At 38.7% G+C, this 19,636-nt stretch overlaps 1 protein-coding gene across 1 annotated transcript; it reads left to right on the top strand.

Annotated features, from left to right (window-relative positions):
* The first annotated feature begins 3,073 nt into the window (after positions 1–3,073).
* lyplal1 (lysophospholipase like 1) lies at positions 3,074–13,058 on the top strand. The gene is made up of 5 exons (XM_019114753.2): positions 3,074–3,322; positions 4,442–4,541; positions 7,025–7,194; positions 12,309–12,424; positions 12,519–13,058. Exons 1-5 carry the CDS (start codon positions 3,241–3,243, stop codon positions 12,738–12,740), a joined length of 690 nt encoding a protein of 229 aa, XP_018970298.1. The 5' UTR covers positions 3,074–3,240; the 3' UTR covers positions 12,741–13,058.
* Positions 13,059–19,636: the final 6,578 nt, after the last annotated feature.

Genomic DNA, 19,636 nt, shown 5'->3' with positions numbered 1-19,636 from the left:
ACCCTAATCTAGTCTACTGTTGAAATTGTTGATCAGCTGTAATTTTTGTTGAGAGCCTGTGTGCGGCATAATATGTGAATTATATGCATATGGCTGCGTTAGCTGTTACAGAGATGTGTAAGATAGATGTGTAAGGGTATGTAGTTTACAGTTGCTTACTGAAGGCCCTGACTGAAACCCCACGGTACACTACTGAAACCTGGCAACCCTGGTTAATTGCCAGCTCTCCCTTCCCAATAGCTGAATCCTCTGACTCTACAGGGAACTTGATCTTCTGGCTAATAAAGATCACTAGATGTTCCTGGGAAAGAACACTTGGAAGATGAAGGAGAGAGAGGTCAAGTGCACCCAGCACAACTTGTTCTGAGGTAAATGCCCTTTTGACATAATGAACGCTTCTTCAGCCTCCTGCATGGGTCCATGTCACATTTTACAGCTGTCTTTTCCATGTCAGGTTTGTGAAAAATGGGAACAAATATAGTAGTCTGCCAACTTTTGGAAAGCACATGGCTGGGTTTTGATCAGTGGCTGAGGAGGTTTCTTCACTGCTTCAAACTTCTCCTGGAGCCTTACCAATCTCCTCTGTATCAAACCCATTTATCATACTTTGGCAGGCCAGGAAACTTTTGGGGTGTTGATGATTAGTCAAGCCCAACTAGCAACTTTTGGAAACCCATGCTTTTTGAGGACTCTGAAGGAAACACAACATCTCCCAGGAAGGCCAGGCCAAGCTGATGATGGAGTCCTGCTGGATACTGTAAATAGAGATGTTTACTGTAGAATTGGCAGCTAAAAGCAAAAGATGAAACACTAAAGGGGGCCACCATTTTTAGATTAGTTCAATACAGTTCAACCACTGCAATTAAAGCCTCCAAACAAACTGTCCCAGCTGGAGCAATGACACAACCCACGACAGCCCACAGAGCAAGGACAAATGCCACAACCTCAAGCGTCAAACACACCAATCTTTAAAACACAGCGAAGGAAGAAACACCAACTACATCAACTTCATGCACAGGACTGAATCTAATCAGTTTATTTAATGAGAGAAAACATATGAAAGTATTTGTTTTGTATATGCAATTGTGTAGTGTTTTTCAGGTTGTTTTTTTATATTCATATTTGGTTATATTCTAACAATAATATTGTTCCAAACCTGCATCCATTCCTTTATTCCGTGGAACATAAAAGATTATACTTTGTACAAAGTCTTTTTTATTTTGTTTTGTTTAGTTTTTTTCTCTATACAAAGTCAGTATGGTTTACATCCCTATGTTCTTCAAAATGTCTCATTGATATGTGTTCAACTTTGCTTTAATTAAATATAAATAGAGGTGTAAACTTTAAAAAAAAAAAAAAAAAAAAAAAAAAAAAAACCTAAAGGCACCTTTTGACATCACTGAGGTAGGCCTATTGTACTTTAAAAAAGTAAAAATACTGTAAGCCTGAGCAATAACTCCATTTGTACAATAATTACTGCATTTGATCAAAACCTTACTGCATTAATCAAATGATCTATAAATAATTGTAGACCTTGAATGTTTTTTTTTTTTTTTTTTCAGCAGTAATTGAGATTAATTCCATTATCTCAGTCAATACCATATGAAGAATTTATCATACAGTATTTGATGTACTTTCTAAACATTTCAGTTCAGACTTTGTGATAAAACTGGTCCCGTCTCCAGATGTCAGATCCACTATCAAGCTATAGAGGGCAGGCATAAACAGCCAGTGTGATACAGGACTGATTTAGCACATGGGGGATCTCCTCCAGCTATCTGTCAGTATTGGAGACAGAGTCACAGTTATACACAAATGTAGTCCATCCCTCCCACACAGTGAGAGAAAAGGTGGAAGGTGGTGAGATTTAGGGCGCAGAATGTGTGGTCTGAGCGTTCAAAGCAACTGAAATTTACCAGAATCAAGTGAAACGGCGCTTAGTTTATGAAAGATAAGACCCCAGTATGTGTTTAAAATAACTTGTAGACATCTCCTAAATCACTGTGAGCAAACAATGAGGTTCAATGTAACAGAGCTGTGCAACGTTTTATTAGACAAGGATTTTTATGCAAGTACGTAGTGCGTTCCTCTTCAGCTAAAGGGTCTGGTGTGGCTCCTGAATGAAAATTTTTAATGGGTGTGAATTGAGAAAAATGCCTGGCTATAAATGTTTTTAAACAGCCATAAAACTATATTCTGAATTATCTCAATATATGCTACATTCTGAGGTTCTTGTAACAGAAATGGGAAAGGGTCGGAGTATTGTTCTCACTCTGCAGTTTAAACCATGCCTCATGTTAAGCAGCCAGCTGGCCAGCAAGTCAATGGTTGGATTTACTGGCCACACTCATTTTTACTAACACTTGGCATATTCATATTCATTCTGGATGCTGGTCTTAAATAGAAATAAAAATCAAAGATAACACAAGATCACAAAGAACTGGTGTGTTTAAATGTCCTGGCTTCACCTCACTTAAAACTACTGTAAAAGACTAGATGTCAAATGTACCAGTACATCATAACAAAGTCGATAATGTATTACATCTAATAACCACACAGTGCTGACTATGACAAAAACTTCAGTAATTTTAGTTCAGATTCGATTACTTTTAGATTTCCTTGTTCGATTACTTTTGTAGTTCTACAGCCAGCTGCAAATAGTGATAATAACCTTGCAGTTAGAACTAAAAGGTTTTATTAAAGAGTTTTTTCGTCATATTAGTAACAATAAACTTTTCTACTTACATTTACATTTACATTTAGTCATTTAGCAGACGCTTTTATCCAAAGCGACTTACAAATGAGGACAAATTTAATTTAATTTTAATTTACTTAATTGATGTTCTTTTGTTTTTATGTGCTCTTTTGCTTGTGGCTTAACTTGTGCCTGTATTCTTGTATTACTGACCATACTTGGATTATTACTAAACGATATTTAGAACTTAGAAGAACGTGAAGCATGTCTGGGAGGCTACACGTGCCAAAACTGGACTAATGGGCAAATGAACTACAGCTCGGAATCTTTTCTCTGTTACTTGACAACAAATCAGCTGTAGACTACTGCAACACTCAGTGCTCACCACCACAAGACACGAGGCATTTGTTTGCCCAGGTTTGTAGTTATAGGCTTAAACAGACCTCGTTCATCATTAGTGAGAAGTTTGACAGCGCTGAGAGGTGCACGCGATCTGTGAGGTGGATGACGCAGCGAGTATCGCGAGAACACGGGATGAATGAAACATGGCCGCGGTTAAGCTTCAGAAGAGTGTCGTGAGTCAGGCTGGAAAACACACTGCTTCTGTCATCTTTCTTCATGGCTCAGGTGCTTTTAAACGATTAAAATCTCTCTCACGCATACGCGGTGTGCCCACAGTTTTGGAAAGTGAAATTAAGTCCTAACCACCGCAGACCAGCGCGGGTCACGCACGCGCCGCAGCTGAATGAACTGAGGTTGAACATGACTGTTAAAAGTGCACGTGTGTGAGACTTCTGCTGACGTGTTCAGAGACAAATAAGAAATAGTGAGCATAGAGCTGGTAGGTTACAATTACATGACCACAAATGAAAACGTTACGCTGTTGCGATTTTCATAATCCTGCACACTGCACATCCTTTGTATTTATTTTGTATTTTTAGTGGGGTTTTCTAAGACAGACATTACTGTTATAGTTGTTCATACTTGGAGACATTAGGATTTGAACAAGCCCTATTACAATTGGTGTGTATTTTGCCCTGCTTTGAACAGGTATGATTTTTTTCAAATCAATAAAATTATCACAGTTGGCTGCCATGGTTAGTGTAGCAAAACATGTTGTATTTGCCCTGGTTTAACTAAAGTAACCAATAACCAGTTTTTTTTGTTTGTTTGTTTGTATTTTGGTATTTTATATGCATATTTTCATGTTATCTTTATTTTACGGCATGTATTTGTGAAAATGATTAGGCGACCGCAGCACACACCATTTCAAGGCACTTAAGTGGACCTTATTGTTAATGTTAATTTGTTAATTTTTAAAAAACGTTTTAATATATCAATAAGAAAGTACGACAGGCTTTTAATCAAGTCTTTATCACTTTATTAAAATTAAGCAAAACAAAATGACAAATGTTTACTTTCACAAGCCGTCTCGTATAGGCTTGTAGTAGCCTAAGCTGTCTCTTGCTCAATTAGGGAACAAAAAATGTCGGGAAACGACACCTGGCCGTTCCGTTGGGTCGTTTGTGCAGCCACAGATACCGTACGGACAGTCCGACCCAATACGGATACGTTTTTATGCGAATATTGCTCAGTCGAGTGGCAGAAATCATTTTTTTTGTTGTTTTTCTAGTTTGTACTGTTTGCATATGTTTAGACCTATGTTTAATTTAGAAACATTTGAATAATGTAGTCCAGTGTAAGATGTATGGTGGCATGATAACTTATTTCATTCATTTCATTTAGGAGACACAGGGCCGGGTTTGCGCAGGTGGGTTTATGATGTGTTGGGACAAAACCTGGCATTTGAAAACATCCGGGTGATTTATCCCACAGCGCCAGCCAGGTAAACATTCCCTGTACATCACCTTCATAGCACCTTTACAGTTATTGATTAAATACAATAAGCTATTAAAACAGTGAGAGAAATTATTGGTTTCGTAGTAAATGCACGTTTGTGTCTAACTTTTTTTTTCCTCTTTTTTTTTTTTTGTGGAGTCTGCTATAGTCTTACAGTCAAAACTCTAGGGGAAAAAATCTAGTAATGAAATTAAATATTAATGAGACTTAATAATAAAAAAGAATAATAGATAAAATGCAACCTGATACAATATATTCACTTGCTTTTTAGAAGCAATGTTATATTTGGAAAAATGGATTTGATGAGTATACAGGTCCTTCTCAAAAAATTAGCATATTGGATAAAAGTTCATTATTTTCCATAATGTAATGATAAAAATTAAACTTTCATATATTTTAGATTCATTGCACACCAACTGAAATATTTCAGGTCTTTTATTGTTTTAATACTGATGATTTTGGCATACAGCTCATAAAAAAAAACAAAATTCCTATCTCAAAAACATTAGCATATTTCATCCGACCAATAAAAGAAAAGTGTTTTTAATACAAAAAAAAGTCAACCTTCAAATAATTATGTTCAGTTATGCACTCAATACTTGGTCGGGAATCCTTTTGCAGAAATGACTGCTTCAGTGCGGCGTGGCATGGAGGCAATCAGCCTGTGGCACTGCTGAGGTGTTATGGAGGCCCAGGATGCTTCGATAGCGGCCTTAAGCTCATCCAGAGTGTTGGGTCTTGCGTCTCTCAACTTTCTCTTCACAAAATCCCACAGATTCTCTATGGGGTTCAGGTCAGGAGAGTTGGCAGGCCAATTGAGCACAGTAATACCATGGTCAGTAAACCATTTACCAGTGGTTTTGGCACTGTGAGCAGGTGCCAGGTCGTGCTGAAAAACGAAATCTTCATCTCCATAAAGCTTTTCAGCAGATGGAAGCATGAAGTGCTCCAAAATCTCCTGATAGCTAGCTGCATTGACCCTGCCCTTGATAAAACACAGTGGACCAACACCAGCAGCTGACATGGCACCCCAGACCATCACTGACTGTGGGTACTTGACACTGGACTTCAGGCATTTTGGCATTTCCTTCTCCCCAGTCTTCCTCCAGACTCTGGCACCTTGATTTCCGAATGACATGCAAAATTTGCTTTCATCCGAAAAAAGTACTTTGGACAACTGAGCAACAGTCCAGTGCTGCTTCTCTGTAGCCCAGGTCAGGCGCTTCTGCCACTGTTTCTGGTTCAAAAGCACACGCCTGTGCACGGTGGCTCTGGATGTTTCTACTCCAGACTCAGTCCACTGCTTCCGCAGGTCCCCCAAGGTCTGGAATCGGTCCTTCTCCACAATCTTCCTCAGGGTCCGGTCACCTCTTCTCGTTGTGCAGCGTTTTTTGCCACACTTTTTCCTTCCCACAGACTTCCCACTGAGGTGCCTTGATACAGCACTCTGGGAACAGCCTATTCATTCAGAAATTTCTTTATGTGTCTTACCCTCTCGCTTGAGGGTGTCAATGATGGCCTTCTGGACAGCAGTCAGGTCGGCAGTCTTACCCATGATTGCGGTTTTGAGTAATGAACCAGGCTGGGAGTTTTTAAAAGCCTCAGGAATCTTTTGCAGGTGTTTAGAGTTAATTAGTTGATTCAGATGATTAGGTTAATAGCTCGTTTAGAGAACCTTTTCATGATATGCTAATTTTTTGAGATAGGAATTTTGGGTTTTCATGAGCTGTATGCCAAAATCATCAGTATTAAAACAATAAAAGACCTGAAATATTTCAGTTGGTGTGCAATGAATCTAAAATATATGAAAGTTAAATTTTTATCATTACATTATGGAAAATAATGAACTTTTATCCAATATGCTAATTTTTTGAGAAGGACCTATATGTAGTGAATGCATGACAAAGATGGATGTGGTAGAACAACAGACATAAATGAAAATGTATTAAACAATGAAATCTCAAATAGATAAAAAAAAGACATGATGTCTGTATATTTCATTAATATAATTTTGTATGTCAAGTGGACCCATTACCTTAGAACACGATGAACCAGCTTATAAACAGCATTAACTGAATTCATTCTGTTCAGAACACATCCTTTAACTCACAAACTTTACCCATATTGTTAAAAAAATTATAGGGACTTTAATAGACACGGGAGTATAGGGCCTAAAAAACAATAGTAGTAATAATAATAATAAAGTCTCACAAGCTTAAGGAGAAATGATATTTAGATTTGAGTGGCATTGCACTGTATTTTATTTATTAAAACCTTAATTGCAACAACTTTATAGCATAAATGAAAATAAGATCACATTTTAGGTGCAATGCAAGCAGAAATCCATATAATTCCAAACATTTTACAGTCATTTCTCACAGCTGTGTGAATGCAGTAATCTATTTTGCAGTTTCTTCAGCTTTGTTATGATTGAATTATCACTTCACCGCTACAATTGTTTGTTCTTAGGCCATACACACCCATGCGAGGGGCTCAGTCTCATGTATGGTTCGATCGTCACAAGATTTCCCAGGATTGCCCTGAACATTTGGAGTCTATAGATTCCATGTGCGAAAATTTAAGTGCCATTGTCCAGGAGGAGATCGGAGCAGGGATCCCTAAACACAGGATGCTTATTGGTATGGCTACTGGCTTATCTCTCTCTCTCTCTCTCTCTCTCTCTCTCTCTCTCTCTCTTTCCTTCCCATCCATCTTTCTCCCCCTTCCTTATTGCTTTCCTCTGTCTTACACACTCTCACACTCCACTTGTTCCAAATTAAGCAGAGTCTCAGACCACTGCTCATAAGTCTCTCCCTCGTTGTGTAAAATGAAGAATGAAACTTATCAAGTTTCTTATTCCTTTCATTTGTTGCCAGAATGGGCCAAGAAGAATTTCTGGATCATTCTCAGATTTCTGCTAAGCTTTATCTCGGAATATTTGGGTTATTGGGTTCACATATATATCACAATGAGATAAAAGTGGCAGAAAATCATTCAGTAAAAAGAGATCTTAGAAGAACGCAGGTAAATTCCTTCAGGGTGTGAGAAGGCGACTGCATTGACGTTAAAAAGAGGTTATGACTTGCTCAGCGAGTTAAACTAAATGGCAACGTTCAAGGAAGGGTTAATCGAAAAGCCAATAACACATAAATACCCTGAAATGGTTGCAAGTAAAATGTGAAAAGTGCAACAAAAAAAAAAGTCTTTGTGTGAAAAGGCTCTGTGTGGAAGGACAGAAAAGCCCCTGAACTCGGTTCCAAAGAAACTGATTCAAAAAACACATGTTCCTGTGAGACTGCTGAAATATTATCTTCCTAAATCATAACATTTTGTCATTAACTATAAATACTCATTGGAGTCACTCGAAGAAACGAAGTGGTCTGTACGCTGAGTCCACTTCCCAAGCTGATGGACTGACAAGCGCCAGAACTTTCCATGGAAAACGCATATATATATATATATAATATTATTATTGTGTTTTTCAATCTTTTAGGTGTCGTAGTTAATGGGAAAAGCCAAAGTCAAACATGCATGCACAGAATTTTTTAGCCAAACAGTATGTGAATTTCTCAATAAGTTCAATATAAGGATGGAGTTTATTGGTTTTGTCTCTTTGATTAGATGAGAAGTGCATAAAGGGAAAAGTAATAGACCTGTTAATTAGTCCTGGAGATATAATTGCTCACAACATCTCTAGGAGAGGTATGAAGAACATGTGAACTCCATCCATCCTCCATCTCAACATGGCTCTGACAGACTGATGGGTACTTGTTCGTTTTCCCAGATGTAGTGCCCAGATGTGAAAGATTAAGCACAGGCATGAAAGAGGGCTTCAGAAAAATGGAGGTTTGATGATGTGGAACTGAAGGCCAGCTTTCTTTTCTCTTTCTTTTTTGTTTTAAATTTCAGTTTGGGGCAGACTGGCTACTGTAGACCACTTTAAATTACATGCACTTATTGATGTCCTCCTGACTCAGTTACTCCAGAGTGAACAGGTTTTCATAACCTCAAGTCAGACTGTGTTTGCATGCGAACCAATAATCCAACTATTGTCAATGACCAGAGTGTATACATGCCTGTATAATGCGACTAAAAATCAGACACGTGAAAAAAAAAAAAACTTTAATTTCTAATATATAATAAAAAAAATAGTGTTTGAATCAATGACTCATCAAGACTGATGCATCTGCCACTGCTGAATGAGTAAAGATCATGGAAAGGGTTTATAAGCAAAACCACCTGAGATTTGCCACTTGCAGCATGCCTTTCATTAAAAACAAAATACAAACTAAACATGCGACTGTTGCATCACGTCAAGTTGATAGCACAAAATATTATGCATTTAGAATTACAGTGGTGCCTTTCCCATCTAAGTTCAGTTCAGCCTTAATCATGAAATGTTGGGGTTTCATGTTTCTATAGTCTTTCATTTTCAGACACTGGCTCTGTTTGTTGACACAAGATAAATTGTCCCTTATGAAAGAAGAAATGTACTTTAGTATACTTTAACAAAAAGAGTACTTATTTCAGAAATCACATGCTATGAAAGAATGTACTTGAGGGCGAACTGAAAGTTTTCTAATGCTTGGGCAGGTGCAGTTAAAAAATTATTTTGGTTTCAGTTTGTTAAATGCAGTTAGCTGAACTTCAAAGTGCATCTTTATATGTACTTAATATTATTTTATTTCATTTCTGTTGAAACTTATGTCATGTATTTACAGTAGGTATAGAAAATAATCACATTTCGTTGCTTTGAAGCCTGAAATGAAGACGGACACAGTTTCTGTTTTATCCAGCTGTATTTACTCAATGCAACTTAGAACATCCAAATGAAAGATAAAACACAAACAGAAAAAAAAAAAACAGAATCACCGAGTTGGAAAAAGGATCACCCCCCTCCTAAAAGTGACTTGTAAACTCAATCAGGTGCAGCTGATCACCTTCTCAATGACACACAAATCCATCTGGCTTTCAACTGTGATCAGGAGTGTTCATTTTGATGTCACAAGTCAGGAGATGGATACAAAAACATTTCAAAGGCTTTATTAAGTCTATTAAGAAGTCGATGGTATTTGGTACAACACAGAGCCTCCCTGGATCAGGACCTGTCTCCAAACTGGATGAAAGAGCCGGGAGGAAACTGGTCAGAGAGAAGACCAAGAGGCCAACAGTAACTTTGAAGCAGCTGCAGGAATTTATGACAGAGTGGTCATTGTGTGCATGTGACAACAATATCATAAATTCTCCACAGATGTGGCTTGTATGGGAGGGTTACAAGAAAAAGGCCACATGCAGTGTCAAGGCCGCTGTTCATCGCCACTCCTTCGGCTGTGTTTTGTGTTCCCTCTACAGGCAATTACGGGGGTAATCAGGTGAATTGGGCACACCGGTGCACAGGTGTGCCTGAGTATAAAGGTATCCTGGTTACTCTCAGTGGGGCGGAGTGATTCCTCATTGCAACGGCTGGCACGGAGGCAAAGACCAGCGTTCACGTGGCACGACTCTGCAGTTTTTGTTTGTTTTTGTAACTGAGAACTTAAAACTTACTTCGAAGCGTTACCCCTGTTGCCTCCCCTCCTTACTTGTTATTCCCCACCGTGGGCGTAACAATTGGGGGCTCGTCCGGGATAGTTTACAGTGACCACAACCCACTCACGTTTTTGCACTCTTTTAAAAACCCCAACCAGCGGCTCATGTGTTGGTGCCTATTCCTCCAGCCTTACCACTTAGAAATATGGCACAATAAGGGCTCTGAAAACGCATTAGCCGATGCATTGTCCAGGGCTCCTGTCTAGAAAACGTCATATAAAGGTTTGTATGGGACTGTAGGTCTATGGGTAAGTATTTGTTTCATTCATTTGTCATGCTACCTTACTGGTAGAAACTTGCTGTAAGATAACGTATGCATGCAAGTTCTTTAAAGGCCTTTAATGATTTGTTTGTACCTTATCAGAAACTTTTAGTTTCCCGTCTTTTAAGGGGGGGGGGGGGTGTCATGGCCGCTGTTCATCACCACACCTTCGGCTGTGTTTTGTGTTCCCTCTACAGGCAATTATGGGGGTAATCAAGTGAATTGGGCACACCGGTGCACAGGTGTGTCTGGGTATAAAGGTATCCTGATTACTCTCAGTGCACCGGAGCAATTCCTCATTTAACGGCTGGTGTGCAGGCAAAGACCGGCGTTTGCGTGGCACGACTCTGCAGTTTTCGTTTGTTTTTGTAACTGAGAACTTAAAATAAAACTTACTTCGAAGCGTTACCCCTGTTGCCTCCCATCCTTTCTTGTTATTCCCCACCGTGGGGTAACATGCAGTCAGACTGATCTTTGCTAAAATGCACCGTGAAGATTCTGAGGTAGATGGGACTAAAATGTAATTATTTGGCCTCAACACCAAACGATAATTTCTGGCGGAAATCCAATACAGCTCAGCATCCAAATAACAGCATTCCTCCAGTAAAGCATGGAGGTGGTGATATCTTCTGGGGTGTTTCTCTGCAGCAGGGACTTGGGATAGAAGAAAAAAATGCATGGGGCAAAATACAGTCAAATTCTAAAAGAGAATCTGCTGCCCTCTGCCAGAAAGCTGTCAATGGGAAGAAGGTTTACCTTCTAAAATGACAATGACCCAAAGCACACAGCAAAACCATACAGAGAAAAAGGTGAATATGCATGGCCTAGTCGAAGCCAGACCTAAATCCCATTGAAACTTGAGCAGTTCTACAAAGAAGAGTGGGCAAATATTGCAAAGCTAGTAGAGACAAATCCCAACAGACTAAAGGCTGTAATTAAAGCAAAGGGTGGTTCAACAAAATACTGACACAAGGGGTGATCCTTTTTCCAGCTCCGTGGTTCTGTTTTATTTATTTTTTCTCTGACATGTTGGTGTTTTATCTTTTACTTGGATGTTATAAGCTGCACTGAGTAAATACAGCTGGATAAAACAAACTGTGTCCGTCTTCTTTTCAGGCTGCAAAGCAACAAAATTTGATTATTTTAAAAGGTTTGATTATTTTCTATAACCGCTGTAAATATGTTTGTAATGATGAAATTGCATTTTAGAAAGATTAAAATGTATTAACTTTAAATGTAATATGTGCTTTTTAAGTTAGTCGACACATCAAGAAGAATGAAAAAAAAAAGATTAAAATGATTTAAAATGTACTTTACATTAATACTTTTAATTGGACTTTTTTACAAAATGTACTTAAGTGTGTTAAGAAGAATAGTCATATATGCTGGCTGCTAAGATCACAAATTTTTAGCAATTTGAGAGCATTGCACTTCATGTCTAGCACAGTGAATTTTTTTTACGTAAGTATAGTGGACAATACCACAGGGAGAAGTCAGCTCAACAGGTTTTAATACAAAGCCACTCGTGGCCTAATGGTTAGAGAGTCGGACTCCCAATCGAAGGGTTGTGAGTTCGAGTCTCTGGCAGGCAGGAATTGTGGGTGGGGGGAGTGCATGTACAGTTCTCTCTCCACCTTCAATACCACGACTTAGGTGCCCTTGAGCAAGGCATCGAACCCCCAACTGCTCCCCGGGCGCCGCAGCATAAAATGGCTGCCCACTGCTCCGGGTGTGTGTTTCACAGTGTGTGTGTGTGTGTTCACTGCTCTGTGTGTGTGCACTTCGGATGGGTGTAAATGCAGAGCACTAATTCTGAGTATGGGTCACCATACTTGGCTGAATGTCACGTCACTTTCACTTTCACTTTGAATGCTTGTCTAATGTGTGTATGTTTGATACTAGGTGGCTTCTCAATGGGTGGTGCCATGGCATTACACCTGGTTTGCAGGTACCACCAGGATGTTGCGGGCGTCTTCGCTCTGTCCAGCTTTCTTAACAAAGACTCAGTCGTATATCAGGTAGTTAATACCCTTCAGAATGCCTTATGACCAAAGATTTTTCATATCATGCTGTCGAGCGTAAGTAAAAGAATCTGTTTGACATTCTGCACAGGCAGTAGAAGATGCTTCCCAACGCCCTCTACCTGAGCTCCTTCAGTGTCACGGCACAGCAGATGAGCTGGTTTTCCATAGCTGGGGCGAGGAGACCAACTCACTGCTGAAGAAGGCTGGCCTCAACACGTCTTTCCATTCCATCCCAGACCTCAACCATCAGTTGTGTCGACAAGAACTGGAGTTACTACGCTCCTGGATCCTGAAGAAACTTTCCCTTTAGAACATCCATAACACTGGACAATGACCACTGCTTCCCTATATATAAGACAATAATCACCATTTACTATCCCTCATGTCGTCACAAGATGTCATTTTATTATATATATGGGCGGGGGTGCTTTTGAAAACTTTTTTTTTTCTCCATAGGCAGAGGTTGACCCAAGTCCGGGGTAATCTAATGTTAGTGTAATCTGTTAACAACGCACATCATAAACCCATCTTTTAAAGCAAGTGCCAGATAATGGGTGTCATAAAATATTTTTAAAATAATGAATTTGTATTTAACGTGATTACAATTTAATAAAAACATTGTAAGTTAGGCCTGTTAATTGTAACAATTTAATTTCCACGGTTATTCAAACAATGAATGAATTATATAAAGAAAGCGAGCAAAGAAAATTCTTGTCCGAAGTCCCTGTTAATTTCCAGTCTGTGGCCAGAGGAACGCAAAGCCTTGTCCAGCCTTACACATGCTCCAGCTGTTACAGTAAGAATTATAGAATAATAATGAATTATTAACTGATCTTGAGAAACTTTAAATAGATAGATTTCATAGCCTAATACTTGGTTAAAATGACAGTAATTTTCTTCATTTCTTTCAGCCTGCCAGGAATGCAAGATCATGAATAAGCAATTGGTAGTTATTGATATTTCGAATAAAATAACTAATGAATTGAATAAAACAAACTAAAATGTTTCTGATTGGCCATTGCATTCAAGAAATCAACAGATATGTCTGTGATTGGCTATACCCACTGGATAGTTTGCCTTACTTGCCAGTTTTTGATCAATTGAATGCATCCTTGCTGAATAGAAGCATCAATTTCTTTCAAAAAGAAAACAAATAACTGATCTCAAAATATGAATTTTGAAGAATATCCTGATTACTGTTTATAAAAGTCAAGCACCAAAACAAGAAAAAGTGCCTTACATTTTTTTAGAGTGAGTCAAAGACAGAATTTTCAACAATTACTTTCAAATTATCTGCTTATTTGATTCAGAATAAAGGATTAAGTTTCTTAATTTTCTTTGTATGTTGCACCTGCTGGAACTAATATGTTTAGTGTGGAAAAAAAATCTGCAGTTTTTGCAACCGTCCACATGCTTAATCAGAGTTAATATAGCTGTATAAACCTTGATTCACCAGCATGTGTTCCACCTCACAAAGACTCTACTTATTGTGCACATTTCATAGCCTGTAGCGCTAACCACTTTAAAGTGTTCAGTGGAGCACATTCTGCAGGCTGTGATGACTGTTCCATGGAGTCTGGTTTGGCTGTAGAGCCTGTGGTCAGGCTGAAGCGGCAGGTAGAACCATCACAGGAATGCCACTCGACTCTGTGGTTTGGAGCCAGAATCCAGTCTGTTTGGCACTGTCCCGTGTCCTGCAGAGCGAGGTATCTCTCACTCCTGTTCTACCTGTTTTTTTTTTTTTTTCTCCACACCATTATTGCTCACATGAAATCTGCTGTACATGTGTTTGGAGGTTCGCTCGAACAGTAGCTTCATTAATGGTTATTGGGAGGAAGTGGTTAGCAGGTTTAAAGTCCTGTAGATGTGGTGAGGCTACAGGCCAGTACTAACATGCACCGTCTGGACACTGAGTATGACTTACCGACAACGCTGAAAGGCCTTAATTCATCAAAGATACTGCAAATATCATCTGTAATGGGCACAGTGAGAATATACACTTCCAGTCAGGAGTGCAAACACACAGACTCATTCTTTATTTTGACTATTTTTCACGTTAGAATAATAGGAGTCATCAACAGTAAAAATTACACATTATGGAAATAATGTAGTGACCAAACTTCTCATATCTGAGCTGCTGCTTTGTATGGATTCCGGCTGAGCTCACTTTGAGTATTATTTCAAGTGATTGTGCATGTTTTTACACATTATTGAAGAAGTTCACAAGTTAAAATCACAAAAAAAATACATTCATTCAAGTGTATCACATCATACAGGCAAAAGCATTTCAATACAGGTCCTTCTCAAAAAATTAGCATATTGTGATAAAAGTTCATTATTTTCCATGATGTAATGATAAAAATTAAACTTTCATATATTTTAGATTCATTGCACACCAACTGAAATATTTCAGGTCTTTTATTGTTTTAATACTGATGATTTTGGCATACAGCTCATGAAAACCCAAAATTCCTAACTCAAAAAATTAGCATATTTCATCCGACCAATAAAAGAAAAAAGTGTTTTTAATACAAAAAAAGTCAACCTTCAAATAATTATGTTCAGTTATGCACTCAATACTTGGTCGGGAATCCTTTTGCAGAAATGACTGCTTCAATGCGGCGTGGCATGGAGGCAATCAGCCTGTGGCACTGCTGAGGTGTTATGGAGGCCCAGGATGCTTCGATAGCGGCCTTAAGCTCATCCAGAGTGTTGGGTCTTGCGTCTCTCAACTTTCTCTTCACAAAATCCCACAGATTCTCTATGGCGTTCAGGTCAGGAGAGTTGGCAGGCCAATTGAGCACAGTAATACCATGGTCAGTAAACCATTTACCAGTGGTTTTGGCACTGTGAGCAGGTGCCAGGTCGTGCTGAAAAACGAAATCTTCATCTCCATAAAGCTTTTAAGCAGATGGAAGCATGAAGTGCTCAAATCTCCTGATAGCTAGCTGCATTGACCCTGCCCTTGATAAAACACAGCAGTCAGGTCGGCAGTCTTACCCATGATTGCGGTTTTGAGTAATGAACCAGGCTGGGAGTTTTTAAAAGCCTCAGGAATCTTTTGCAGGTGTTTAGAGTTAATTAGTTGATTCAGATGATTAGGTTAATAGCTCGTTTAGAGAACCTTTTCATGATATGCTAATTTTTTGAGATAGGAATTTTGGGTTTTCATGAGCTGTATGCCAAAATCATCAGTATTAAAACAATAAAAGACCTGAAATATTTCAGTTGGTGTGCAATGAATCTAAAATATATGAAAGTTTAATTTTTATCATTACATTATGGAAAATAATGAACTTTTATCACAATATGCTAATTTTTTGAGAAGGACCTGTATACAACAAATCAATGTAGGGGTGAAAACAGATTGAAAAACAGGGGGCTCGATATGGATATGTTCAACTGTACTGCCCATCTGAATTTGTGTAATTCATATCTGTATTTGCGTAATGGGATTTTTTTCCACATAATTTCCTCCACACATGAGAGTATTAGTGTGCATGCAGTTCTCAGTTTGCACAGTCAGCTGGATTTTGCACGGTCAGTTCATTGAAAAACATCCCAGTGTGTTTGGTTTCCATATTTTGCTTCAGTAACGCAACACTAAAACACACTCAGCTTGAGCACAGGAGAAAGAACTGGAGAGTCAAAAGCAAATAGTTTCTAAACAAAACTTTATTTGCATTACTTATATATGCTCACTGTCATTCCACCATATAAACAATATATCCAGAAAGCTTTGGCAGTGGGAACCGATTTCTTACTCTGCCAGTGAGGCTTTTTAAATTCAGTTACGTTCCAAAACTTATGTAACATCCTGTTCTATTCAGTAGTGTATTAAGAGCTGCATCAGTTGCACTGAAAACATCCTGCACACCAGACCATTTTTTTTCTGAATCATGCAGAAATGCTACAGTGAATCTTGGTGATCAACAGTTTTTCAGTGTTGTGCACACTAGCTGATCCATGGCATTTAGAGTGGATGTTAGGTTAGTTGTTTGTGGGATCTGCTAACGAAAGAGAACCAGCATTACTGGTGCCTACTGGCCCACAAATGCTTAAAGTGTTTATTTCTTTATCATAGAGGCAATAAGATATTTGTAAATTGATTACCCCAAAAAACGTCGGCATAAAGCATTATCTAATCATTGCTCTGTTTGTTGGAGCATTTAAGCCAGCCCAGCACAGCAACATTGACTCCAATGGTGTGAGTTTGGTTCGGACTTAAAGTTTATCTGACCAGACACAAAGCAGGAAGTGTTAAAGAAACCCGTTTGAAAATGCAAAAATAATTGCCTTATTTTTTGATGATGCTAGTGGCCCACATTACACACTTTACTGACAAATTTAACATTAAGCCAGTTTATGCTTATCTGTCAGTGGTGTATGACTTGTTTTTCCTTTGAATCGAGTTGATTATTCTGACCCCATGAGCAGATGTTTGTTCTTGTTTTAATCATTAACAACAAGACTCATTTTTCTACTGAAGTAGATGTCTTGATTTAAGACTCTTTAGACATTTGAACTGGAAAGCAAGATGAAAACACTGGGGAAAGACAATGTGATCAGAAGGTACAGTAAAAGTTATTTCCAAACAAGCAATAAATATCTGTTAGAAGTTGCATTTTCAAACTTTGAAATGTTGCTGATAGAACTTGTGTGCTTCCTAGACATTTTTGTCAAATTGTGTTCAATTTATTCCTTATATTTTATTTACTTGGTCTCAAAAAGATCTTGAAAAGTCTTAGATTTACCTTCCTAAAACGTGCAGAGACCCTGTATTAACAAAAGCTATAAAAGTGCATTAATGATACTAAAATAACACTGGTGTGAAGGTGGACACAACGGGTTAAACTTGTTATGACACATAATATCCGCACATCTGTTCTCTGCTTTCCTCCTGGACTTTCTGTCCTCTTCTTTTTCTGTTTTTGTCACATCTCTCCCCCTCTCTCTCACTTCCAGCTGTTTATACAAAGAATGGTAGAGCAGGGCATCCAGCAGCAGCTCTTCCCCACCTCACTCCCTCATCCTCTCCCACACTCCCTCCACTCCTCCTTATCCAGCGGCGGAGCCAGACTGCACTCAGGCAGTTTATGATTTAGCTGCAGGGATAGATGATGGTAATGAGGACGGCTCCTCACGGTCTGCTCCTCATGGGGTAACATCAGGTGAGGAAATGAACACACATCAGTGTCTTTTAAACTTGATGTCTTTAAGGGAGTAGCTCTCACAGAATGAACATTCTGTCATCATTTACTCAACCCATATGAATGGGTATTTCTGCTGTGAAGAATCTTCATGCATTTTTTGTCAAATAAGCACAGCACAAGGACAAAAAAAACAATTAATGTATAATAAAAGATGTCCATAAAACCTGTGTGCCACTTTCTAACTCTTCTGAAGCCATCAAGTCAAATTTCTAAACAAATCAGTCCGGATGAACCAATTTATTCAGTGGAATCAGTTTCTATATCCTGAGCTTTGACATTAAAGAAAACAGACATTTAAATGTAGTAATAATTATAATATTTTATTTTTATCTCATAATTCTACATTATTTTTCCCTGTGTTATGAGTTTCCAAATTGAGATATAGATTCAGAATTGTGAGATAAAAAGTCGCAATTATCTTTTTATTTTTCATTCTGTGGCTGAAATGGGCTTCCATAATTACTTTTATATAGCTGTTGATAAAAAAGATGCTTTTTGTCCACAAATTGATGTAGTTGCACGTTCACAGTGATACGTTCACATCGGTAGAAGAATGCAGACGTTCCAGAACTGTTAGCGGAACCAAAGTATTTGTGAAATAATGGTTTCCCAACCCGAGTCTCAACTAGGATGACGTGTAATATTTACATTCCACAAACTCCCGGTGACCATTTCCCAAATCACATAACTGCCTCATTTTCCCATGGTGCAATTACCCTCCGTGAATGGTGTTGTTATAAGGTACCTCCACACCCTGCCTTTGAGGTTTCCACCTTTCTCTAAACTGTGCTTTGTCCACTTAGATGATAATCTGCTTCACAGCATATGTGTCAGATGGAAGGAATGCTAATCTGGAAGAGGTGCAGAGCTTGGACTTTTTGGCAGCCAGTTTCTACTCTGCACTTACTTTCCATGCGGTGCCGCTCCAGAGGCTCCGGGCAGGAGAAGCCTGTTTGGGGAACGGAGGTGTTGACGGATCCCAGGTCGCCCCATTGGCCACACCCCCCATCTGAGGGTCAAGGCTCCGCTGGACAACTGGTTCCACACCGAATCCAGATCTGTAGTTCATATTAAGGGTAATACAATCACACTGTGTGTTTGCTGTCACCCTGGGCTTTTACTCAAATCATCTGTCAGACAGTGAATAATCAAGACTTCCCTCTCTCTTTAGTCTAGAATGGAGGAACGTGATTTCTCAGTGAATATGTTAAATGTGTGAGACCTAGGTTTGGTGATCTTCACCCATCAACAGGTTTTACACCGGAGAGCTGTTTGTTTGCACTCTACAAGCCCTGAATGGTAAATTCATCAGATACTCAGTACTTTGCTTAAAATATGGAACAGAAGTGATTTATATTAGATCAGCACAGAGTTATTATAATTAACTAAAATCATAAAAAAAAAAACATTTTGTTACTTAAAGTTTAACTGAGGTAAAATAAAATAAAGAAAACTTAAACTTATTTCAGCTATTTTCCAAAGCAACATCTCTCATTTTCATTGTTTAACTTGATATACTAAAACTAAAATTGAAATAAAAAATAAGACATTTTTAAAGGGGTCATATGATGCGATTTAAAGTTTTCCTTTCTCTTTGGAGTATTACAAGCTCTTGGTGCATAAAGAAGATCTGTAAAGTTGCAAAGACTAAATTCTCAAACCCAAAGAGATATTCTTTATAAAAGTTAAGAGTCAACCACACCACCCTGAAACGGCTCGTTCTAACATGCCCCCACGTCTATGTCAAGATGTGGGAAGATTTGCATAACACCACCCAAATGTTCACGCAAAGAAAGGAGGCATAACTTTGATTATCACTGTAGTATTGTTGCTGCCGCCGCTGCCGTTGTGGAGATGCTGCGTGTTTCATTGCATTGTGAAAGCGAAACTACTTTGTTTGGCCTTCCAAAAGAGGATGATATCTGCTTCGTCATGCCTGGAGCGATCCGTGCTGGTTGCTGAGGAAATACATCAACTTCAAGCTGTGGATCCC

Source organism: Cyprinus carpio, chromosome A16, assembly GCF_018340385.1.
Source record: "Cyprinus carpio isolate SPL01 chromosome A16, ASM1834038v1, whole genome shotgun sequence".
Classification (NCBI taxonomy): domain Eukaryota; kingdom Metazoa; phylum Chordata; class Actinopteri; order Cypriniformes; family Cyprinidae; genus Cyprinus; species Cyprinus carpio.
Note: the sequence above shows the minus strand (reverse complement) of the source record. Positions and strands in the feature narration are given on the sequence as shown.